At 40.6% G+C, this 25,974-nt stretch overlaps 1 protein-coding gene across 4 annotated transcripts; it reads right to left on the bottom strand.

Annotated features, from left to right (window-relative positions):
- Positions 1–5,399: 5,399 nt before the first annotated feature.
- Positions 5,400–25,695, bottom strand: LOC112561188 (zinc finger protein 260-like). 4 transcript variants are annotated; one of them, XR_003098658.1, is made up of 8 exons: positions 25,357–25,695; positions 24,055–24,207; positions 22,096–22,149; positions 21,260–21,386; positions 20,719–20,968; positions 20,280–20,488; positions 13,434–14,789; positions 5,400–10,142 (listed from the first exon to the last, which is right to left on the bottom strand). XR_003098658.1 is itself a non-coding variant. In XM_025233502.1 (8 exons), exons 2-7 carry the CDS (start codon positions 24,177–24,179, stop codon positions 13,491–13,493), a joined length of 2,064 nt encoding a protein of 687 aa, XP_025089287.1. In that variant the 5' UTR covers positions 24,180–24,207; positions 25,357–25,695; the 3' UTR covers positions 5,400–10,142; positions 13,451–13,490. The 4 variants fall into 4 exon arrangements, 3 of the variants coding, with proteins under 3 accessions (XP_025089287.1, XP_025089285.1, XP_025089288.1); XM_025233502.1 differs by having other exon boundaries at positions 13,451–14,789; XM_025233500.1 differs by having other exon boundaries at positions 5,400–14,789; positions 25,357–25,694.
- Between the last annotated feature and the right edge of the window lie 279 nt (positions 25,696–25,974).

Raw genomic sequence — 25,974 nt, 5'->3', positions numbered from 1 at the left:
TGTTGCTACCGCTGTCTGTTCAACCTGAGTAGCACAGGTAGATATTCATTGGAGTGGGGTTCGAAAGTTTCACTATAGAGCATGATTACACTTTTTTCTTCTTGAGACGACAACAGTACAAAGTATCTGGCATTATACTCATTTGTACATCAAACAACGCCCCCTAGGTGATGACTGCATGTCAAAGCAAGGGATGGAACTTAGTAACTGTAGCTACAAACAAGCTTGCAGGTGTGAAACTGTGTTTACTTTCTCAATGTAATACCGTAGTTGATTAGTTTTCAATTTCTGAGGGTCCTGGGACAGGAGAAAAAAAATCGCTCGCCATTTTATTGGGCGAACAAATCATCAGACGCCACATAAGCCAAGGTTTACCAGAAAAATAAAAAGAAAAATAAATGATTTCTATGACTGGCTCCACCTCACGGCATTGTGGAAATCATCGGGTGTGGCTGTGTACCGGGGTTCGTGCCGCGACTGACTTACGGATGTCACCAGCGTCCCGTGTGTGGGATGAACCGCCTTTGCCTATACCACTCACAATTTATCAAGCATCAATGTGCGGAAATGTCAGCATGGTGCAACAAAAAGCAAGTTTACTGAAGACGAATGGAGAAAGGCTGAGGAAAATTCGTGAACATAGATAACTGCTGACAAAAGTCTTACCCAGGTCCAGCTGTACTTTATATTCAGGATCAAACAAACTGTCGACAGGGTGTCTGCCATCTTTACTGGTGACAAGTACCCTGTACTTTCTGTAATGTCAAGGTTGCGGTTTCTTTGATGTCAAGGTTGCATTGTCGTTAATGTCAAGGTTGTAATTTCGTTAATGTCTGTGCTCTTTGATGTCAAGGCTGCAAATCTTTAGAGTCAAGGTTGCAGTTTCCTTTATGACGATGTGATATTTCTTTATTGTCAGGGTGGCCGAACTTGCCAACAATACTCAAAGAAACTATAATTCATTTCTCGACAAATAAAATGACAAAACTGAGAAATAAAGAATCTGAAACAGGCCGTGAGGGGCAGTAAACTGAGAGAGTAGCTTTAAACAGATGTTTATCATCAGTGCAGCTGTTGAAAGCTTTTCTCCTCCCACTATTAATACACCTGACTAGAGAACAGACATGTAGTTGTCGATAGTTGGGATTATAGTCGATTGACTAGTCCGTCTGCTCGTCTTCTTCTGCGGATTTATGACACTCTCCATCTTTACTGCTTGTTCCCTAATTCCTCTTTGTGCATTTTATGTTTTATTTTATTATAGTTGCTTCTCCGTCCGTCCATCATCAGCGTTATTATGCGTTATATTATTATTACAAGTGGAGGGACAAAAGGATTTACTCACTTGGCGAATAGGTGGGTGTGTGGGTGAATGAGGAGGAATTAGTGTTTTATACCGAGCTAACAACTCAGCCTGTATCACAGCAAGGCAGCCAGCCCTGTAAACAGATGCCACATGCAGAGAAAGAACAGCATACCCGAGATAAAGTCGACACCCAGGACAGCCAATCCTCGCTGTATCGGTGACAGGCGCTAACCGGACCATCCAGATGGATATATGTTCCCTGCAATCTTTCAATCAAAATGTATTGAATCCCCATCCTCCAACTGGCCTCCATGTGTTTCCATGTCATCAACCAGATCGCTGCTTGAATCATAGCAGTGTTATCTCCGTCTGTGTTCCATCCAGGTCTCTCGGCTCTTATCGAATTTTCATGATCCTCTTTGAGAAAAGATAATCCCCATGGACAGCTATTTTTTCTTTCCATCCCACGCTTGGGATGTTCCAGATATACTTTAGGTTAGCCAAAGATGTATGGTGGGTGGGTGCAATAAATATACTTGCATATGACACTTTGTAAGCGCCATAAGTTTTCCAATCATCAATAGTAGTAGTTCATAAAAACGGAAGAACGTACTAAATGTATGAGCAACTGATGAATTGAACGAGAGTGGCAGGACGCGTGGGTGGACTGCCTAATAGATGGAAGCAAAAACGGCTGGTGGAGGGACGAAGCGTACACGCGTACTGTACGTAACAAGTCTAAAATGAAATTATCAGCAGCCACCACTGCTGCACCTGAACATGAATGTTCCTCTATCAGACCGGTGTCATGCGACACTCCACTCCTGTGACAATGCTTTACCTTTTTGAGGGCCTTGATTTTGCTGGCCATTCTCAGTCCCGCAAAATTCTCATGAAAAATATTCGACGATCGATGGGGCATCAGCCTCTGAAGACTTCCAATGCTCAGCTTCATCAGTGAAGCTTCCCATTGCACAAAAAAAAAAAAAAAATTGGATCAATGAAACTGGAGTATATGAATATTCCACAGTCTCTTAAAATTTGTTTAAGCAAAACAGATGATACAAGGCGTTCATAGAATTCCTAGCAAACTCAAATCAGAGATGTTACTTTAAAGAGACACAATACGGACAGCAGTTTTGAAGCTGGGGTGCAAGTACAGCTGCCTCCGAGGTTATAACTGTTCACCAAAGCAAAGACAGGTTAATGGACAAGTTTCAATCAGAACCACTTTAACCCACAAGGTATCAGGTAACTTGCGGGTCAACATCTACTATAACCTTTACGGTTTAGAGATACCTTTGGTGCAACATTACCTAGAAACAAGGAACTGAAGTGACCCCCAGGGTCTAACCTCGATTAGCTAATTGGCCACTCTCAGCCTTGACCTTGAAATCTCACGACCAAGGACTCGCTGCACAGCAACGATGACGGCGATGACAACGACACACTGGCTTCATAGTAACCTCTGACAACCTTATTACACTTGCTACTTAAGCTCACTGCAATTCTCAGTTCAACCCATCAGCCTGCTCGAAGTTTCTAGACAGCATTAACGACTTTCGCGTTTCTTGGTCAGGAAATACAGTTTTATTCTCGCTTGTTGAGGTCCTGTGTTGTCCATGGTGAATGTGTGTGTGCGTAACACCTTCCTTATCAGTTATATCCATATTCACGGAGCGCGGAGACCCTGGATTCTGCCATTCCGTTCTATACAAGCATGAGGAGGAGGAGCAGGAGAATGATTATTATTATATTCCCTACACAACAGCGTGTCACGGCGTTACCCTCCTAATACAGCGGACAACTTTGCACTCGTTACATAGCAAATATTACAATAGTACACGTGTTGGATTTACGCTCGCTACGTCTGACAACGTGAGGCTCGTATGACATCAACCGTCTGCTTGTTACATAGCGATATCCGGTAATTAATACTCTGGCTGGCGAATAACATGTGATAATCTGACTTCACAACGTCTGACAGCCAAACTCTTGCTACACAGTCACGTCGCCCCTCGTTGCCTAGCAACGTGTGACAACTAGCTTACCCCCGCTACACAGCAGCGTCTGACATCCCGTGTACACTCGCCACCCTGCAGTCCAGGCCACGCCGCAATCAATACCTCCGGCAGAAAGCCACCATTGCTGTTGACGGAAGCACGGCTAACGAGATGTCACAAACAGGCCGGTGGCACACGACGCGACATCATGTCATACCTCCGTGGGTCATGACAGTCCCACTGACCTCCGACCTTACGAGACTTTTTGTTTTCTGGAACTCAGTTTTCGGGGTGGCGGGGTAACAGAGGGGCAGCAGCTGTGCTAATCTAGTATCATTCCTAGTGTGTTGACTGTGGGATGCAACTCGATCAGTTGTATGAATGTGAGAGCAACTGGGATTTTTTTTTTTTCACCTGAGCATCCCCGCGCGCTGTGGGTGACACCACGCTCACCTTTTCGTTGCGTCAATCCAAAAAAAGCGTCACATTAATACGCAAATATACTGCGTAAGAATCTTTACAGTCAAACGTACGTCACATACTTAATACGTAATTTCTATACGTCATTAATTTATAGTCAAAACTATATTTAGTACGGACTTTCCCTACATCGCCGGCGCGCGCGCACCAACACACGTTTGCACGCAAACATTAGACTCAAAATCACACTCTCTGGGAGGCGGCTCTGCACACGACTCCATTGGTCTGTTGATGAAAAACAAGATATATCACAAAAACGCGTGTGCGTTCAAGAATTGGTTTAGGGAAAACAATATATATATACACTTTAATATATGGGAGAAAAAAACCCTCGGAGAAGCAGGAATGAAATGAAGGACAGACTGGATAATAATGGCAATGGCATAATTCTTGCATCTGGATTTCACCAAACACCACCACTCGACGGCTTTCTTGGCCAGAGGACGGGAATGTCCTGCAGCCCGGTAGTGAATACCCTTGGGTACTGCCAGTCGCTAGAAGAGATAGAACAGACTTTAGGGTTCCTTACCTTTAACCCCTTTTGACGCCTGGAGGAAGATGCGAGTGGTTCCTATTTATCTTACGGGTTCTTTCTGTGCGTTCAAACATTTGTGATTAAAGGATACTTCATAAATTGTATGTCCTTAATGAACAGGGCGAGTAAGCTAGCAGAGGAAGCAGAGAAGACTGGCTTAAAGGTCAACAGAAAGAAGACCGAAGTGATGAGAATCAGCAACAAACTCCCAATCCAACTTCAAGGAGAGAACATCCTGGAAACAGACCGCTTCACGTATCTGGGGAGCATTGTCAACAAGGACGGTGGTTCGGACGAAGACATCAAAAGCCGCATCAACAGGCTTTCAACAGCCTACCCCCATCTAGAACTCCAGAGCATTATCCGACCCACATCTTCAATGCCAATGTGAAGGCTGTGCTACTGTATGCTTCTGAAACCTGGAGAGTGACAAACACCATCAACAACAAGCTCCAGACCTTTACCAACCGATGCCCACGCCATATTCTGGGAATAAGATGGCCTGAAAAGGTATCCAACAGCAGCCCGTGGAAAAGAACCAACCAGAATGCCACTAGCCAAGACATCAAAAAGGGGCTGGACAGGACACACCCTGCACAAACCAGCTGATACCATTGCCAAGCAGGCACTTGACTGGAACCCCAGGGGAAGAGGAGAGTTGGGAGACCAAACCAGACTTGGAAAAGAACAGTGGAAAGCGAGGCAAAGGAGGTCGGAACCACATGGGCCCAACTGAAAAGGGGCTGCCCAAAACCGGGTCCGCTGGCGAGGTGTTGTTGCGGCCCTATGCTCCTAGAGTAACAAGGACTAAACTAAACTAATGACGAGGGCGGTTCTTTCTACTTTATTGCTGTTTCACTCCCACTCATATTTACTCCCAAAGATCTGTTGTGTTAGCCCTCAAGACAGATTTCTCACATGCATGGAGGAGGCATTCTTGCAATACTTTTCACGTTCTAAATCATTGATTTTTTAGAATAACAGTCCCAAATGTTGATTTTGACACTCTTATTGAAAATTCATGTCTTACACCCACAATCTTCATGCAAATAATTTACAACAGGGTGACAAAAAAAACTGATACTGAAATTTAATACTAAATACCAAAAAAAAAGTCACAGGTTGTAACATACAAATAAACCAGAAAATTGTGATACGAATAGAGAAATATAGCAAACAGTGGGCTTTATGCATCTCCCACACAAGTAAAAAATAGAAACATGGCTTCACTGTCACAACATTGATAAAATATGCAGATCAGGGGAAATTTCGATATCATACAGCTAATCATGAAAAAATGTGTAACATAAAATCTGAACCAGCATATAAAAGTATATCATGTTGGCAGCATCTAAAAATATTGTAAATGACATGAAATACGTGATTTACTTGGGTACCCTTTTGTAACAGGCTAAATGCTGAACCACTCCCCCCTTTATTCCAGTAGGTCCCATCACCAAAACCACCACCACCACCACCACAGCAGCAGTAGCTGTACCCTGTTGGCTGTTGCTGATATATAACAATCTTTCAGTTTTAGCTGCTGACACTGCTGTCTCATTACCCCACCAAAGCCCTCCTCTAACCTGTTCCAACATTTTGAAACAACATACAGGGTCTCCAAAATCCTTAATAAAGTGCAGTTTGCACCCCACCCATCCCACATAAACTTACACATGGTTATTTGCATCACTGTAAATAACTATGTCCCTGTGATCTGTCAGATATGGGTTTAGCAAGGATGTGGCTGAAGCTTAATATAGACAACAGCCATCAGGTGAGTATAGATTTCCTAACAGTTGGAATTCCCAGATTCTGAAGCCTTATAACAATGAATTTTTTTAAAGTCTTTGCCTGCATTCCTATGGTCTAATCCAATGTGTAAACAATTTATGGCAGTGTCTTCATTTATTTTTTCAACTCAATACAGCTCATGGCATTTTTTTGTTCTTCACAATTTTGTTTCATTCTTTTTTCCTGGAGTTGTCTGATGTGCAGACATGTGCTTGCATTCATCCACACCTGCAAAATTTTTCATACAATGCCCATGTGCACATGCATGAATTTTTTTGTACTATGCTTTTGTGGTGTCTGCAAGACAAAAACATTAAATTTAACAAATTGGAGCTTGGATGCATCAATCACAATGAACAATGATTAAAAACACAAACAATACTGTATGAACTGGAAGCTGTCTTCACAGACATAATCACCTTGAGACACTGGACATCTGCTTCATGTACAATTTTATCAAACTTTTTAAAAAAAAGCCTTACACAGACTGCCTGCAACTGCCAAAAAAAAATACAGCCCAAGCAAAAACTGGCAACCTAAAACCACATGCCTTGTAATGGAAGCAGAAAACCATTTACACCATTAGGATCAGCAATAAAACAGTTGCCCTCCTCAAAAGGGAAGCATGCTGAAGCGAATGAAAAAAAAAGCATTAAAAAATTGGCTGATAGAAACATTAATTCTTAACTACAACCTCTCTCTCTCATCATACACATCTTTGTATCCAATCTAGAATGCAAAAGGTAGTGTGTGTGTGTGCAAACATGCACGCATCCTAGTGTTGATATGTGTGTACACATGCACTTGTATGTGTGCAAATGTGTAAAGAACAAATGCATGCAGATGTGTTTTTATTAATTCATTGTGTAGACATGAGTCTCTGCACTGCCTGCACAAGCACACACAGAATTTTCATTTTGCATGCACAAGCACAAGTATCTTAAAATATATTCATGCACAGCTAAAAATGAAAGAGTTTGCATATGCAGAGAAATGAAGCATATGAACAACACATTATGTCAGGAAGACCTGGAAAAAATCACCCATAACAGCAATAACATCAATGTATACAAGAGTCAACCATAATGTAGGATGCTCATTCAAATACAAGTATCTTAATATTTGTTATAATTTGTATGGATAAGAAAAACAACCCAGCATCGTACAAAAATTAACAGGATCCATCAATGTTTGACATCTTGTACTTGCACAAGGACTGTTTGACACAGACATAATTACAAATCTCTACATCATCTCAGAACTTGAGTCTCTTAGACTCTGTAGAATTAAACAGTATTACAATATAACTTGACGGGGTGGTAAATTAATTAATAGAGTTCTGCACATATCTGGCCCCTCAGTTTGTTTTCCTTTAAAAAAAAGGACATTTAAAAAGAAACTCAGCAATAATTAAACATCAGTAAAATATTTCTGTAAAAACCAGTTTTATGTATCATATTACATATTATAAAAACACAGACACCATAAATTATTTACAAAAAGAAATGCAAAGTCATTCTGCAGATTTTTTAAAGATGCAGGGGTAAAACTATAATGTGAAATATTGTTTAGCAGTTTTCTATAAGTAATGTAAATTCCACAACAATATTAGTTATTATTTATGAACACAATCATGTTCCTCAGTCAGGCTGTGCAGCAAAAGGGATCAGCAATAATACACCAGTTCTCTTTAAGAGCAGCATATGGCTTACAAAAATGGACCCTATTCCCAAGAACTGTCAATAGGTATGTTTTGAGCTGACACATATTTGTTCATTTAGACGTACACTGTTTGGTGTACAGCACTAAAACAGGAGGTATGATTCATTTTTACACATTTTGTGTCAATTAGTTCTACACAATTTCCTAAACAATATTTGGATTGCTCAAAATAATGTAAACATCTTTTCTTTCCAAAAGTATCTCAAAAAGCATATGATCAGATAAAATTCTACCAAGAAGAGTACATTCCCAGCTCATTATCTTACCACCATTCATCCAACACAAATCTTAAGTGAGAGGTGAGGGTACAAGATCCATAGCCAGGAGGGTGGTAGGAGTGGGAGTACTTGGGGAAATCTGTACAGCCACAATGTGCGGCAAAGAAGTTGGGGTTGGTGAGATAACAAGTAGATGGGAGTTCAAAAAAATGTTAGTTAAAAATATTCCTTAAAGAGAATGGATGAAAATTAAAGTTGTCAAGACTTCCATTACTCTCATCACTGATGTCTAAAATGCTCCAAGCATTACTTTCTTTTCTCCTGCCTACAAATACATTGTACAATCTTTTGTATGATGGAATTGTAAACAAAGAAGATAATCAACCTTTACAACAACTGCTTTGATCCTGACAGGAAGTAACTTTTACGGCAGCTTCTGAGTTCAACATCTCAATTTTTCTGTTTCCAACTCTGATAATTTTGCTACCTTCTTTACTTTTACATAAACACTAAAAATGTCTTCTGCAAAAATGACAAGAAAATGAAGAACTGATAGCATTTAATTAAAGGATTTGGGAAGACATGTTTGGCTGGTTATTCAAGATCTATGCTGCCCTTAACATGCATGTCAGTTCATGACCATAGAGCTGGTGACATGAAAATCAGACAGTTCTTCCTTCTTTTTTATCCATTAATTCATTCAGGATTTGAGGTTCTCCTGACAAAAACAATACTGGCCATTTTTAATAAAAGACACAATGAGCAGACAATCAAACAGTCAAGAAAATGACTGATAAATGAACAATGCAGGTGACCAAAACAAAGTAAACTCCTTGTAAGAAAGGAAAGCCTAAATAAATCCATTTGTAAAACTGGTGCAAAGTAAACTAACAAGAAATTAGGTGTACTGATGACTAATGTGTTTTCTATGTATCCTTGTAAAAATCAATCTTTTCGTAGCTTTGGCAATAAAGGATCAAAATTATTTATCTGATGAACAGGAGACTGAAATATACACTATGGGTGAAATGACAAAATTACTGAATCCTGAATAGAAGTTTACAACAGTCTTATTTAAGTCCCATTTCTTTTTTTAAATGACACTTTGAAAAACACATGCACCTTCTGAGATATCTGTTTGTCATGAAAGTCATGTATTGCATGTCAGAATAAAGTTACAAAATCTTATAGATAAAACAGTGCGGTGATGTTTATGAGTATGGCACCATTTGTCAAACCAAATTCATAATCTGGCAGGAATATTCATTTCAGTTATAGTTCAGTTGCTGACTATGATTGGTTACCTTGCAGAATGTTTATTTTTGATATCTATTTTCTCAAATATGCTACCAATGACTCCGGGTGAAATAAGGCTAAGCAGAAGAAACTGTTAAATATTATAACCAAACCAATGACAGAAAGCAAAGAGAGAAGGAGGATAGTAAATGACAGTCACAGAGAGACAGAGGGGGAGCAAAAAGCAAGCTGCCTGGTGGTTTCATGCAAAATGTTGTGCACCTGTTGCCAAAGATGAGCAGCCAATTTTTGGAAGGGACATCAAGAGATGAAGTGTTTGGCTATTTTTCTACACTGATGCTGCACATGAATAAGCTTGGACTCAAATGACGCTACAGAGTAAATGCTGATTGTAACATCACAGCTTGGAATAGTTAGCGGCAGAAATCATCCCACATGAAACTGGGTATCCCAACTAGTAAAAAACATAAATCCACAACTTGAACAAGGTTCAGACTACAGATTTGTGCATAGCTATTTTCAGCTTATGTGCTTAACACAGGTGAAGGTCACAATAAAAATTACATAAAAAGTTTTGACAGCTTATGAAATCCTTTTTAAAGCACTGCCTATGCAGATATATTTACAAGCTAAGAACCAGATGTGCTAAGTCTTTATTTAAAAAAAAAAAAAGGAAGACAAAGAACATCTTGCTGAATCTCTTTTGTCATCACAAGAGATCTATAAGATAAGGGCGTTGGTAAGGTCCATTCACATAAGGTCAATTTCCATCATGGTGTGAACAGCCAAGCCTATTGTGGCTGAAATGAAACCCACTCCAGCTATGTCTGCAAACAGAACAGATGGCAAACTAAAATGCACTGTTGTGATTGTCTGAATTGTTCCTATTAAATTTCTTAGCTGTAAATATAACATTTATGTAGAATATTGACATGGACACTGTTCTGTTAGATGTTATAATCCAAAATGTGCTTTGCAAAAAAAAAAGCTATGGTCAGTCAATGGCAAATGATAGAACATTTCTAATACTAACTGATGGATAGAATAAAAAAACAAAGACAGAAATAAAGAAAAACAGATGGGAGAGAAAACATTAAAAAGATAGAAAAGAACCCCAACTGTACCATCCACAAAACACAAATTAAAAGGGCTAATATTGCAAATCCTAAGGATGCCCTCCCTCAAAAGTAACATCGCTGCCTTCATCTTCAAAGATTCTTACTTATTATTACAATATATTATGAGCCATGTGATAAAGTGCTTCTTTTCTCTCCTGCTCTCAATTCCTCCGTTTTTGTTTCCTCTTCCCCAAGTTGACCCTTCTAATAGCCATCCAGCAATTTCCCAAAATCTCTGACAGTTCCCTAAACATACACACTTACATACTTCAGCATAATGTTAGTTCATGTATAGCTGCATCTTCATTAAATAACACTTTTCTTGAGTAAGCAGAAACAAAAGATCAAAGAAGGCAGCTGGGACATCACTAAAATATAGTGAACTTTGCCAAAAATAGATGGTTCTTCCATAAAATGATTTCTTGTGCACAGATCTTTTAAAAATTTATATATACAGATAAAAGTCGTTTCTTGAGAGTTTTGCCAAACACATTCATAAAGGGAAAAGAATGCACATTATTATGTTTTAATACTCTGTTGATGCACCTACTAAGCATGAAAAGTTTATGAAGGTGTAAATGTTTGTTTTAAATGATAGTTCATTACAAGATACTAATTCCCAAATTCTGAGTGAAAAACCTCTTTTGTTCATGAATAACAAATTTTCGAACACAGAAATCTAAGTCAAAAGAGTAATGTCATTAATGAAAGAAATATTACTCGTGGAATTGTGCAGAGAATGAGGTAAAAAATATGATGGCATTGTAGTTCATGGATACCTTATATTGTGACAAAGCCATAGTCAATCATACGTTATATTGAGACAAAGCCATAGTCAATCAGAGAGCTCGAAATACATGTATCTATGCAAAAAAACTGGATTTTAAGCTCAGATTTCAGGAAACAGAATCTTTTAACAAGCTATGCCCATCACAGAGTTCATGGATGTCTTTTTTGCACAACGTAGTGTACATGTTCCATCCCATGCCTATTGCCACTTTCAAAGTACAATTGCAAAGCTCGCAAAGTAACCGCATATTACACAAAATAAAGCAAGGGTTGCCTTCAAAGAAAACTGTAGGTAAGAATAATAGAATCATGGCATGCATCAAGAAGAATAAGCTGCTCAAAAGCAGACAGACATCATTTTACAGCTGTCATAGAACGACTCATTCACTTTGGACCCAGTATCAGCCTTAGGGCTTAAATCTGAATGGAACCATGGGAAAACAAAACCAGTACTCTCGATTCACAAACATTCTATCTAAAATTGTCTGGCAGAAGCTGGAACCTCCTAGGTCCCCCTCAAGCCCTTCTCTTTAAACAAGGATTGTATCTTGTTCAAAACTCTCCAAACCTTTCCCTCCTTCTGATCAAAAGCCTAACAGACATTTGGGAACCTGCCCCAATTCAAGCACCACCAGTGACCATTACTCAGAATTATCACCTGCAATAAAGAATGCCTCACTTGATTTATTTCCACAACTGATAAGTGTTCTCCTGAGTAGGTGTGCAAGAGAACTACATGCACGTTACTTCATTTTCTTGATACACCTGCCCATTTATGCCATCTTGACGATGCACAACTACGATACTTTTCTCTAAACAATTTACAGCTGCCTAAATACAGTCACCACCGCTTACTCATGTCACTACTGGCACTTACAATGTTGCTCATTGCAAAACAAAAAAACACAAGAGGCATCAATGCCTGGCAGTTAATGCAACTGACTATGGATCAGCTTCTGACCGGAGATATCACCTGACCACCCAGCTGCTGTCCTGAAGAAAGAGCTACACATACCTGTTTTATCAAGGAAGGCAAAAGCAGTGGAAAAAGAGGGTTGAGCTTATCTGCCACAAGCCATACCCTAGTCACAATGTCCTTGCATTCACTGCCTCTATGGCCAGTAAGCTACAGTGTAGGTTCGTGAGCAAGTTATCTAGAAAACAGTTAAAAAAAAAAAACCCAGAAAACTGTCAGCTCAGTCATCATCTAAAATGTCACATTTCTCGTTTTGAGTATTAATACTAGACTGCTGCACCTAACCTAATCACAGGCATCTCCTTAAATTATTCAGGTAAAGCCTAGTTCAGTAATAAACAATTCAATGACCACATGCATAATAATAGGCTTCTGTGTTGCTTGTATGTCAAATCGTAATCTCAATTGTTCTTGATTTGCTGGAAATAACAGATTTCTTATGTAAACTTGACTCTTTTCACATATCCTAGCAAATGGCATGATATTACCACTAGAAGTGTAAGCTACAGGTGCAACAATAAATTTGCTCGACACTCATCACTCCTACTAAGATATTCTCTATTGTTTTGATAAACTGAGCCTTTACAGCAGATCAAACATATGTCCTAATATGAAGTTAAGGTGATGTGCATGACTGTAATTTTAATGTAGCTTATTATCACTCCCAAGATCAGCATTATGTTGCAATATTTAGCTAAAATGGACTGCCAACACACTTTTATCTGAACTCTTGATAGTTTTGATATTATAGCAACTGATGAATATTCAAACCATAATGTGAAGAAAAACGCTCTACAGTTTGAAAATGAGCTTAAACCGAAATGTATGCATGTGAAAAAAATCAGCAAAATAAAGACAAAAATGTCTCTAATAAAAATAAATCACACATTCCAAGATTTATCGCTGTTCCGTCAAGCAATATGGAAGACAGCAGACAAAATAATTGCTCCTCACAAATAACTATGATGATCTGATCAGCATCTAAATTTCACAGCCTTAACATCCAATGCCTCCCTCAGTGCAAGTCATGCATCTTTCACACAAACATGGAAATCATGCTGCCAGTCACAATCTTGTGGTCCTCAAAAAATCCCTGCAAATGAACTCTTAAAAAATTTTAAAAGCATTATTTTACACTTTTAATAACAAACATGAATATTCTAATGCAGTTTATAGCTTATTTGGAAAAGAAAGGAAAAGCATGAACATCTTGCACACAGTCTAGGCTTCTCTACCTGGGAAAAGGACACACCTGCAGGAAACTGGCTGCTATTTATTCCCACCTCGTCTGACTAGCGGTTACTTCCCCCTGGTAACTGCTCACTCAGACCAGGAAACACTGGGAGAGGACAGGCAACAAAGGTCGATGGGTGTGGAAGAGTTTGCGTTCCTGCCTGACTCAGAGCTGCTGTCTGTCTGAGCAAGGAGTCGTTTGGATTCTGTCCAAGTGCCATGCGGGCCCCAAAAAAGTCATGCATGTTGGCACCCATTCCTCCCGCCCATGGGGACAAAACCCCAGCTCCAAATGACTGCATGGTGACATTCTGGGCGCCTGGAGCTTGCTGCACCTGAAAACCTGCTAGCGAGGAGGGAACCACCAAACCCTGGCCCCCACAGGTCTGAGTGAGGGAATCGACTCTGGTTAGGCAGGTTCCCTTCCACCCCTGTTGCTGCTGTGCATGCACCATTCCAGCATCTTGAAGCTGTGGGGTTGAAGCAGGACCCTGTCCATGGTGCGGGCCTTGCTGTTGCTGTGGCTGCTGAAGTGACACCTGTTGTTGCTGCTGCTGAGGGTTTGGTGTTGATGCACCCATGGGTAACGTATTGGTCTGAGTTGCAGCTACTGTCTGAGTGGGATGCGAGGATGCATTTGGCCCGCTTTGTGAAATGTCGGCCAATGTTGTCAGAGTCTTGTCAGCATTCCCCCCACCACTACCACTACCACCAACAGAACCATTGGCACTGCCTGAATTCCCTGCGTTACTTCCTGCAGCAGATTTCTCTCCAACCTCGACATCAGGATGGGCCTGGTTGCGGTGGTCTATCATCTCCTTGTGATATGCAAAACACTGACCACAGACATCACAAGCAGACTTTCTCATGTGGTTGTGACGCACTTCATGGAGGTGCAGCACTGACTTGTACTTGGCACGGTAGTCACAAACTGAGCATTTGAAGGGTTTATCTGTGTTGTTGTGCGTATCTTTGTGCAGACGGAGGGACCTGTAGCAGCTGAAAGTAAGCCCACAGACAGAACAGTCGAACCCTTCCTCTTTCCCATGTTTGAGACGGTGAGCACGAAGGTTGTGCTTGTCAGCTGTACTGTAGCCACAATAGTCACAAATGTACGGCTTCAGGCCAGAATGCTTCAACATGTGTTCCTTCAGATTCTTTTTCCAGGCTGTCTGAAATCCACATGTCTCGCACCTAAAACACTTGTCTCCTGTATGGATTCGCATGTGTTTTTCCAGATCAGAGGCTGATTCTGTCTTGTAGTGGTCACAGAACTCACAAGCGAATCGTTTCCGAGCATCACCACTACACTTGTGAACCCACACCATCTCTTCACTCTGGAACTTGAGTGTGCACACCTAGCAGACAAAAATAAAAGTAAGAAACATCATGATCAGAAAATTTATTCCTACATTTAAAAAAAATCAATGACTTTATTACTTGATAGTGGGAAAAAAACAATGACATACAGTGTGTACACTTTTAAAGACAGAGTAGCTAAGATCATACAGAACAATCTACACAACTCACCAAGTTGCTTGGGAGCTGCAGCTCCTGCACATTGCACAGGCATCACTTGGGAAGAGTATTTAGTATATATATATTTTAATCATCCTCTATACATGGACTAAGGGGAGCTACTGCAAACCAATTTGCTTAGGCCATGGTTATCCCACTTTAACCACATTAAGAGCCATTTCCTGTACGATTCCCTAAGTGAGAACAGTAGTCACCAACTAGCAGAGCAAAACGTTGTTTTTACATAATTACATAATTTAGACACATCAAGAACAATTTTGGTTGAATGGCCATAGCCAGTGAGAGACATGAAACAACATTAAATGAAATTTGTAAAGTTCATGTGGAGGTGTAACGATTCGCGATTGAGACGAATCTAGTTAGATTCATTTTTATTTTTAACTTTCCCTGTGGTCAGGGAAGAGCAGTCGCGCGAGCGCTGACGTAGCTCTGTGTGACGATTCTTTTGCGTCATATAGTGAATGACGCAAAATGAACCGAGCACAGTGTAACTAGGGCGACGGTAGGCTATGGAGAGCCATGATTGGTGGAGAGAGTCTACAAGAAAGACAGTTGGATGGTCGTCCTGGTTACCTGGTCGCTAGGTGTGCCTGATTGGTCAGGAGGGAAAAAAGGACGTGTTAACTAGCGGATGCTAACGGTTCTCGTGAGAGACGAGACCAAGCAGTTGGTGTGTAGAGACCAAGCAGTTGGTGTGTAGAGACCAAGCAGTTGGTGTGTAGAGAGCTCCGTGGGGAGTGTACAGTATACAGTTAACTACACAGATAACTTCACGAACTGCGTGAAGGAATTCAGAGGATTAGCCTGCTGGTCAGTGATTTCTTCAGCGCCAACCATCTGAGAAGCGTTTGGAAGAGGTTGACGCTGGAGGGGGTAGTGTCCTTTTATTTTGTTTCATCCTCATCTCATCGTTAGTTAATTTCATAAACATTAAATGTGTTAATCGTTGGCCGGACCTTTTTGTTGAAAAAGGTGAAAGAGTGCGGCGAGCGTGGTTTACATGCAGATGTTTACACGCGCTCGCAAACACATTCAACACACTCTTTCGTTAAAAACGTTACAAATTGGGGGCTCGTCCGGGATTTTTCCCATAAATCTTTTTTATTGTAACTTCCGACCAACGCCACATTTACTGTTTACCATTTTCATCTTTTATTTGCTCATTCTTTTAGTGCAGTTAGCACATAGCAGCGTAGATCGGGAAGCGTAGCAGCGTCAACCTCTGATTCTTCTGAAGGTTGTCTACGGATATACACAAACATGCCAAGGAGCGGCAGATCTCGAGACAACGTCGACGAGGAAGAATTAGACTCCACGTTCGCTCGGGCGAAGGCCGAAGGGGAAGCTCTCGGTCTCAAAGGTGCCGAGCTTGCGAATTATATTAAGGAACAGCGCCAAGCTGAAGCAGAGGCGGAACAGCGCCGACTACAAGCAGAGTCGGAACAGCGCCGACTACAAGCAGAGGCTGAGTCGGAACAGCGCCGACTACAAGCAGAGTCGGAACAGCGCCGACTACAAGCAGAGTCGGAACAGCGCCGACTACAAGCAGAGGCGGAACAGCGCCGACTACAAGCAGAGTCGGAACAGCGCCGATCCCAGGCTGAGGCGGAGGAGCGACAGGCGGAAAGGGACTTTGAGCTGCAGAGGCTTCGCATCCAAATGCAAGGCGATACAAATGAAAATGCAGCGAACCCGTCACGCTCTAGTTCCGGCCATCAGCATGAGATAAGAATCAAGCTCCCATATTTCGAAGATAGCGACGACCTAGAAGTCTACCTTCGGAAATTTGAAAGATCTGCAAAAGTGCAGGGGTGGCCTGAAGACCAGTGGGCGCCACGTTTAGGAGCGCTGTTGAAAGGCAAGGCTGGTGAAGTATACAGTCGGCTAGACGATGAAGATGCCAATGACTATGTTATCTTAAAGAAGGCCCTGCTCAACAGATTTCGTCTGACAGCAGACGAGTACCGGAAAAGGTTCAGAGACGCCAAGAAAGGACAGGATGAAACCACACAAGAACATTTAGCCAAAATTGATATGTGGTTGTCCAGGTGGCAAGAACTAGCAGGGAGGAAAAGTACTTTTGAAGAAATAAGAGACATGTTCCTTCAAGAAAAATTTATCGCAGGTCTTCCGCTAGACCAAGCGAGGTTTATCATGGAACGCGAACCAGCCACAGCGCAAGAAGCGTTAAAACATGCGCTAGTGTTTGAATCCGCAAAACAGGCAACCTGCAGTGATCGAGAGAGGGTGAAGAAATTCGAACCCAATCAAAATGATGGGACATCTGAAGGGAAATCACAGGAAGAAACAAAGTCTGGAACAAACAGCAAAGGTGGACCGACGGCAACTAGACAATTCCAGCATTCTAAAGAGGGTGCGAAGAAGATAAGTTGCTTCATATGTGGTGGTGACCATCTTGCTAGAAGCTGCACGCACAGGCATCAGGTAGCGGCTGCAGTGATTCAGGACTTTCCGCACGCGCACAAGAGGTGCGATCATAAGTCATTGTGCACGACTCATCGTGAAATACCTGCAAGTACATGCAAACAGACATATCAGTCAGCGGTTGCATTAATTCGAGACTTTCCCTACACGCACAAGGAGGGCGATTGTAAAATGTTGTGCGCGACTTGCTGTAAAATACCGCTCTCGCTAGAGTGTGAAGTGGTCATCGAAGGGAAAAAGATGTCTGCACAGAGAGATACCGCTGCTTCAATTACGATTGTGCAGTCAGACTTAGTGCCTGAACGGTGCAAAACAGGAAAGACTGTCCAAATGACTTTAGCCTCGTCGTCACAAGAGTGCAATCTCCCAATTGCAATTGTACATATGGACACCCCATATTTCAACGGACTCACTGAGGTAGCGCTCATGGCAGATCCAATCCATAAGGTGTTGATTGGGAACTACCGCATAGAGGCTGATGGGACAGTGAGTGCAATCCCAGTGTATCCAGTTAGGAAAGTTGGTGCGACAACGCAGACAAGGCTTCACGGGAGAAAGACTGACGAACCATCGACACCATCACAGATACTGTTTGGTAACATAACTCTACAAGAACTGGGACGAGCTCAGCGGGTGGACCCCACCCTTGCTCGTATACGCAAACTGGCTGCAAGTCATAGCACCAGGCAGGGAAACGAAAATCAAGCGACAAAGCCTGAAGCCACCTACCGGTGGAGGCAAGGTGTACTATACAGAGTCCACAGCAGAGAAGGGAAGGCGGTACACCAAGTCGTGGTGCCTAGGGCATACAGACAAGAGGTGCTGCGGTGGGCGCACGACACACCCATGGCTGGGCACCACGGAGTCAGAAGGACTAAATACAAAGTGGCAAACAACTACTCCTGGCCGGGAATCTTCGCCGACTCGAGCAGGTATTGCAAGGCGTGCGACATCTGTCGGAGGGTGTCACCCTGCAACAGTGTATTCTCCAGAGTTGTGGTGGATAAAGGATATACGCCGTCTCTTACAGAAGAGATTAACAGTGGGAACTTAGAATCAGTTTGCCCAGGAAGCGCAAACAGTGATGTAGAACCCACCAAATCGTCTAACCCGGTGGAGGGTCAAGAGGAATCAGGTGGAGCAGAGACACCTGAGAGGAAGGCAGGAAAAGGAGACAGAAAGAAAGATGAGGAGAAGATGATTACTGAAGAAGACAAGAAGGAAAGAGGTGTAAAGGATGCTAAGGAGTGAATAAGAAGGAAAGTCGTTGGGCAAATAGAAATCATAGCACCATGATCATAAAATCGACAAGCAGAGTGCTTTGCGGGAATCAGAACTTCCAGAATGTCTTCAAACCCAAGATGAAGCCGGACAGCTTTAGGAACGGAAGATGGAAGTCATAAACAGTAGTGTTACATAGTTGTCGTTTATTTGAATCGCTCATCATGTTTTTAGCCAAAATTGGGAATTTTGGCTTAAGGGGGGCCTGTGTAAACGATTCGCGATTGAGACGAATCTAGTTAGATTCATTTTTATTTTTAACTTTCCCTGTGGTCAGGGAAGAGCAGTCGCGCGAGCGCTGACGTAGCTCTGCGTGACGATTCTTTTGCGTCATATAGTGAATGACGCAAATGAACCGAGCACAGTGTAACTAGGGCGACGGTAGGCTATGGAGAGCCATGATTGGTGGAGAGAGTCTACAAGAAAGACTGTTGGATGGTCGTCCTGGTTACCTGGTCGCTAGGTGTGCCTGATTGGTCAGGAGGGAAAAAAGGACGTGTTAACTAGCGGATGCTAACGGTTCTCGTGAGAGACGAGCCAAGCCAGTTGGTGTGTAGAGACCAAGCAGTTGGTGTGTAGAGACCAAGCAGTTGGTGTGTAGAGAGCTCCGTGGGGAGTGTACAGTATACAGTTAACTACACAGATAACTTCACGAACTGCGTGAAGGAATTCAGAGGATTAGCCTGCTGGTCAGTGATTTCGTCAGCGCCAACCATCTGAGAAGCGTTTGGAAGAGGTTGACGCTGGAGGGGGTAGCGTTATTTTATTTTGTTTCATCCTCATCTCATCGTTAGTTAATTTCATAAACATTAAATGTGTTAATCGTTGGCCGGACCTTTTTGTTGAAAAAGGTGAAAGAGTGCGGCGAGCGTGGTTTACATGCAGATGTTTACACGCGCTCGCAAACACATTCAACACACTCTTTCGTTAAAAACGTTACAGGAGGCAACAGCAATATGCTAAGCTTAGGAAGACAGACGAAAAATAGTGCACTCTTGGCCAACCAATTAAGCTTTTTTACAAGAATCTTGTCTTCCCCGACCATAATTGGCAATAGCCATTTAGAAAATATATAAACCGTCATGAAATACTGGTGTATAGGCACTTTTTTCAACATCCCATTAATGTTTGTTTAGTATAGACAAATCAACTAAGCATACTACCTGATAGTTCAATTACCGTCATAATAAACACTCTATTATTTGTGGTGCAATCATAGAAGCATTCCACACTGAGTTGGTCTGATGAACTATAAACTGAAAAATTCCTCCTATTGTGCTAATGTTAGCATTAACAGCACAGACAGAAAGTCTCAGAATAACACTAATGTATTACCCATTTCTCTTAGTTTACACCTGGTTCAAATCAATTGTAAAATAAAGACTAACGAGTATTTTAGATAAAAAAATTTAAATCCTTGGTCATGCTCTTTTTCTTTTAATAAGCACTGCAGATTGACCCACAGTGATGTGCAAAATACTTTTAAATTATTCACAAGAATTTACTTGCTGCTCAAAATGTAATTAATTCCAAGGTCAGGTTCACAAAGCTCTGGAAGAAAGCTGTACTGTATTATTGCTCACCTCACACGTGAATGGTCTCTCCACCATCTTGCACACATAAATCTGATGATGGACAAGTCCCGCCTCTGAGGTCTGTGTGCGACCACATGCACGGCACCTCAAGGGATGTGAGAGGTCAGAATTGTGTGTGTTCTTGTGATGAGCCAAAAGGTCAGTGAAGCGGTCAAAAGTAGCTTGACACAGCGAACACATAACCTTCTTCAAAACATCTGCAATTGAATACATTTTGCTCTTTTCTGAAAATGCCAAAGCAACGTAAACCAATAAAAATACATTTCAGAAAGGACTCTGCAAAACTAAGCACCTCAAATCCTTATGTCCACAACAGCTACTGATACTAACATTTTGATGAGTTAAGAAGTTGATGTTTGAACACCTATAGTGTTTTATAAAGCAGATCAAATAAACAACACATGACAAGCAGTGCATATGCACCAACCCTCAGGCTTGGTATCACAAGGAGTAGGATTATAGTTGGTCTGGGTGATCCGTTTGGGGGCATTTTTACGACGATTTGGTGTGACATCATCTCGACGGTACAGCGCCAGTAGTGATTGGAATGCCAAGACTGGGTCTGGCATGGTTCCTTGGTTGGTTAAGGATGTAAGAGAGGATAAAAAGCTCCCTGTAGTATTGCTACCAGTACTGGTAGAACCCGATGGGCCGTCCCCATCTCGTGGACGTTTACTCTGCATCAAAAAAAGAACTAAATGAAAAAAGGGACAGTTATAAAATATATACATTTCTGTATCAGCATGCATAGGTCATCCTCATACAAGTGCAGCACATGTGCACATCAGCATGCAAGCACACAAACAAGACCTCCAACTATATATGGCTATTAACTGATAAATTAAAAATATAGATTTCTCTGTACTTATGTTTTAGCTTGTAATCTGCAATCCTTTTTTCTTGACTCTTCTATCCCCATTAAAAACAAAATACAATTACCATAAAGTAAACAACGCAGTCTGAATTACCTGCTTGTTCTGGTCAACACTACAGCCCATGAAGGCTATTTCTCCATCTGTCTCATTATCTCCCTGCATTCGTTCTTCTGAACACTGAGGGTCAGGCAGCTCATTTTTAATGCTAATGTTGTTTGGCCTGCACATGAGACGAAGTTTTGTTTTTGACTTTAATAAAAGTATTAACATATTTGTGGTCTTGTCTTTTTCATAAAATTCCATTTTTGTTAAATATTTATGCTAGAACAAACATGAAAAAGATGAATAATTAAGTTTTTTTTTTAAAAAACAGTGAGGCAGAATTGTGCACGTCAATATTGCTTGAAACTTTTAAAATATCTATCTTGTTAACCTGCCATGCTTTTAATTGTGCCAGTCAAGAGGAAGAGGATTTTATCATAGAAAGCAAAGAATTCCACATGCACAGTTTGCTGGCGGGAAAAAAAACACCCACAATCTACAAGCTGTTTACTTTTTGTTGAATGCACTTATATTTAACAAATCTGTGTCATTCTGGTTTAAAGTTAAATATGATTGAAAACATTTAAGTTGCATTCCTAAAGTATCTGACAACCTTAATATTTTGCTGTAAGGAACAAAAACCTGTTTAGCTTCATAGTGTACATATTGAAAAAAAATTATAATACTGATCTATGGAAGATCACATCTTTGAACTGTCTTCATTTAAATTCTCACAAAATCTGTCATCTAGCTCTAGTGACAAGCTGCTGGCATGCCACAAAATCTCTTTCTCTCTCTCTTTCTCTCCCCCCACCCTTTATTTAAACTCCCTAAATTCCTATGTAGCTACATTATTGGGTGTATGCTGATGTGGAGTGTTCACTCACCCAAGACCGGAATTTGCCTGGTCTCTTTGAAAAGGTTGTACCAGCTTAACACAGCTGTGACAATAAACCATGAAAAATGTAAACGGATGCTCAGAATACTGCTTCACTATCTTTGTTTTTGTCTGTACATGGCTTAAGAAATTTATATTAAATTTATATTACATAAAAACTTTGGAAGGAAGAGTCAACATTAACTACAACAGGGCTTCTGCTTACGCAAAAAATTCCGTACAGTACGCATTAAGATAAGATAAGATAAGAGATAAGAGAATACTTTATTGATCCCTAGAGGGCAATTCAGTGAAAGAATTTAGTCTTAGCAGAAGCCCTGTACAACAAAAAAAAAAAACAAACAAACAAAGAAATCTAGATAGAAACTGAGGCACACGCAGAACAAGAGAAGGTAACAAAAAGAAAAATATTTTGATGATAAATTCCTTTCTTCCAGTACTTACCAGATGGCCTGACTATATGGAGTTATCCCAACTAGCTACCTCCATTCCAGCTATCCAGTACGAAAAAGAAATACCATTTTTTATGATAAAATTCCTTTCTTTGAGTACATACCAGATGACATGTCTTGCTAGCTCCCTCCAGCTTCCCCAATCCGGGTTTTGCTTCAGCCAGAAAAAAAAGTGGTGAGAGAGCTCACTGACTGGCAAGGGTAGAACGGGGTCAAACTGAGTTGGTCAAATTTGCGTTTTACCTGTTTATTGGTCAGGTCTGACCAATCAAGAGTGGATTGCTGGAATTGTAGTAGCTAGCTGGGATAACTCCATATAGTCATGTCATCAGGGACAGTACGAAGAAGAAAAAAAAAAAAGAGCAATGTGTTAAGTAGCATAATGCTCACACATAGGCGTGATTACAGAAGAACCCAGAAAAAAAGGACAATATATATGCATATCTTATGCATAAATGTACACATACATGTATGTGTAATGTGCATGTGTGATAAACTGAGAAAGATTAAAAAAATGAAAGGAGAGTTTCAAAGTTAACCCAAGTCTAGTATTAAGAATTTAAGATCAGTATACCTGACAGGTTAAAAAGCGTGGTGCTCTTATTTGTCAAAAAAAAATGTTTTCTTTTTAAATAAGTTAATAATGTTTACATATTTTCTAACTTCAGTGAAGACTGCAGCCAGTCCAAGAATTTGAAGCATCTGTTTATGAGGCACAAAAGCTGCTAGACTACATTTATTGGAAATGAAATATCACCTTTTCAAACTGCTGATGATGATTCAAATGTCTCAGATATTTTTACCTCACAAGGTTATTAGCTCACATTTTGGGAGTTAGTCTCCTGTAAGTAACCAGTTATCTCAAAATAATTTTGACTTATGTTTGTTTTGTTTTTAAGTGATTTGGTTTTCTATAATTAAAGATAATGTGACAAGAAACCAAACTAAAATGTTCTGGCAAGGTAGTCAAATAAAATACAATGCAGGAAATTAGGTATGCATTTAGAAACAAAAGAAAGAAGATCCCAAGACATGCACTTTCCACTAACAAAACTAAAAATAGTCTCAATGTCAAAACTTTGCTAAATTATGTATGAATATAGAGGCATCACAAGACTTCCAGGAAAAAATCTCTCCCAACATCATGTCTGTTCTTCCTTGTGTCCGTCACATCCAAAATTTTCAAGAAAGGAATTTTAAAAAACACTAACCCTTACATTTTGATTACATCGGTCATTATGCCTGAATCATTTTTATTTCCATAAGCAGCAAATTTGTCATTAAAACAGCATTCACACAGAAGTAAAATTCTTCCAATAAATATTATTTATCAATAATAAATCAAACTGTTTAGCATTTATTGCTCATTGATTGCTCATCAGTAATTACACCAAAAGAAACACCAACCACACCAACAAAGTGGTCCAATAATTTAGTGAATGCTACTTACTCACCAGTCATAAAATCCAATGATCCAGTAAAGTATAATGACTTACCAGTGATAAAGCCCAAAAAAGTGCTCCATCAGCTCATTAGCTTCAAGTTTTGTTTCAGCCATGATTGTGTGGAATCTGTCCATTACATCCTTACGAACAACAATGGCACCAGCCTCCTCTGCCATTCTGTTCTTTTTCTTGGCGGAGGCTAAACTATACACAGACAATAAAATGTATTAGTTAAAAACAATTCTGCACATGACAGGAGAAGTGAATGCATGATTTAAATATTTTGAGTAAAAACTTCTCATAAAGTAAATAATGTATATCACATCTGTCCATAAAAGATAGCAAGTACATGATCTCTTGATTGCCTTTGACTCTTTTTATCCATACCTTTGGAAAAATAAAGTTACTACCATAATAACCAACAGCTAGTATATAAGATGCATTTTATCACAGCTGTTTTTAAAAATGTGCATGATTGTGGCCATTTCTTTAAAAGGGGCACTAACCCTTACCGCTCTGATTGAGGTGTAAATAAAAACTGAACTGTTCTATTACACATGTACTTTTTAATATTTTTATTATATTGTTTCACATACTTCTTTCAGAATTCAATATATTGCTTTTGAGAATTACTTTATCGTTCTTTGTTAAACCTTAAAGTGCTTTTCAAAAATCGTCAAACATGGAGTGTCTGCTTGTTTATTGCTGTGCATTAATGTAAAAAAATTTACAAAATGTCATCCTCTAAGCAAACTATGAGTAGTCTATTGCAAAATATGTTTATTCCTCTTCCTTCCGATGTCACACACCTTGATTTCACCTACACATTTCTATCAATCAATTTTGCAATATCCCGATATAAGATCGACAGCTGTGCTGTGTACTAATTTCAATTTATTATCCTTCAATGGTGTTATGAACAAGTGACGAAATGCTGAACCGTGGGAAAATTTTTTTCTTTTTACTATCTCCAAGGGTTTAGTTATATAAATTTTTCAAGTGTGTGAAGGGGCGAGGGTGAGGACCGCAATCTGCTAAAGTGAGTGTGTGCTAATGTAATTATTGTAAGCCTCAAATGTTTGCTTCTATAATTCTGCATTGAAACGGTTGTATAAGTAGGTCAGGTAAGGAAGACCAAACAAAAGACTGCACACTTGCACCTTGCATTCATCCTCACATTTGCTCAATCGCAATGACCGTGACCTCTGACTTCATTAAAGGCCTTGACCTCCGAGGTCGTGTCACTGCGCTCTGGGGGGTGCTACCTTCTAAGCAACGATTGCAACTTTAAACCTTTTCTTTGCGACCAACTCATTCTCTACTGTGCTTTCTTTGAGACGCCGAAAACCTTACCTTGTTTTAGCAGAGAAGGCAACACGACAAACGGAGGATATTGGAATGCACTGTCACCCCCCGACCATGGTGGAAGGAAAATCCAAAATGGAGGCGTTGTGCGCCCACTGCAGTCGCATGCAGACAGTCGAAGACACACTTTCTACCGAAACCCCAGCCGCGTATCAGTTGATTTAGACGAATAAACCACGTGGCAGTAGGTTCTATGATGACAAAGTCATCCTTTGTTAAGGATGAAAATGGCTACTGATGTGATTAATAATGTCTGGTAGCGACCTACTTGCAGACACCACCTCCCCCCTTGCAGACTGAGCATTTTCCCCCTCCTGTCGGGGACAGATGCAGGGGAGATAACCAGGCATTGTGAAACGATTTTTTAAGTGGTAGTCAGTTCTACCTTCTGGCTTATCACAAAATACACCCGCAAGGCCGCAACTATACCCGTACGCCGCTATCCTTGAAGAAAAAAGTCGCCTTGACATGTAGCCTAAAATCATTCATGGAGGATACTTGAAAATTTAATCATATTTAAGCAGATTTTTTTTTTAAAATGGAAACCTGACACGATTTCACTCAGAAATTATAGCCGCGATGTTGCGAGTGACGATCGAGGAGGAG

Source organism: Pomacea canaliculata, linkage group LG4 (assembly GCF_003073045.1).
Source record: "Pomacea canaliculata isolate SZHN2017 linkage group LG4, ASM307304v1, whole genome shotgun sequence".
Taxonomy (NCBI): domain Eukaryota; kingdom Metazoa; phylum Mollusca; class Gastropoda; order Architaenioglossa; family Ampullariidae; genus Pomacea; species Pomacea canaliculata.
The sequence above is the reverse complement of the archived record's forward strand: the minus strand, read 5'-3'. Positions and strand labels throughout refer to the sequence as shown.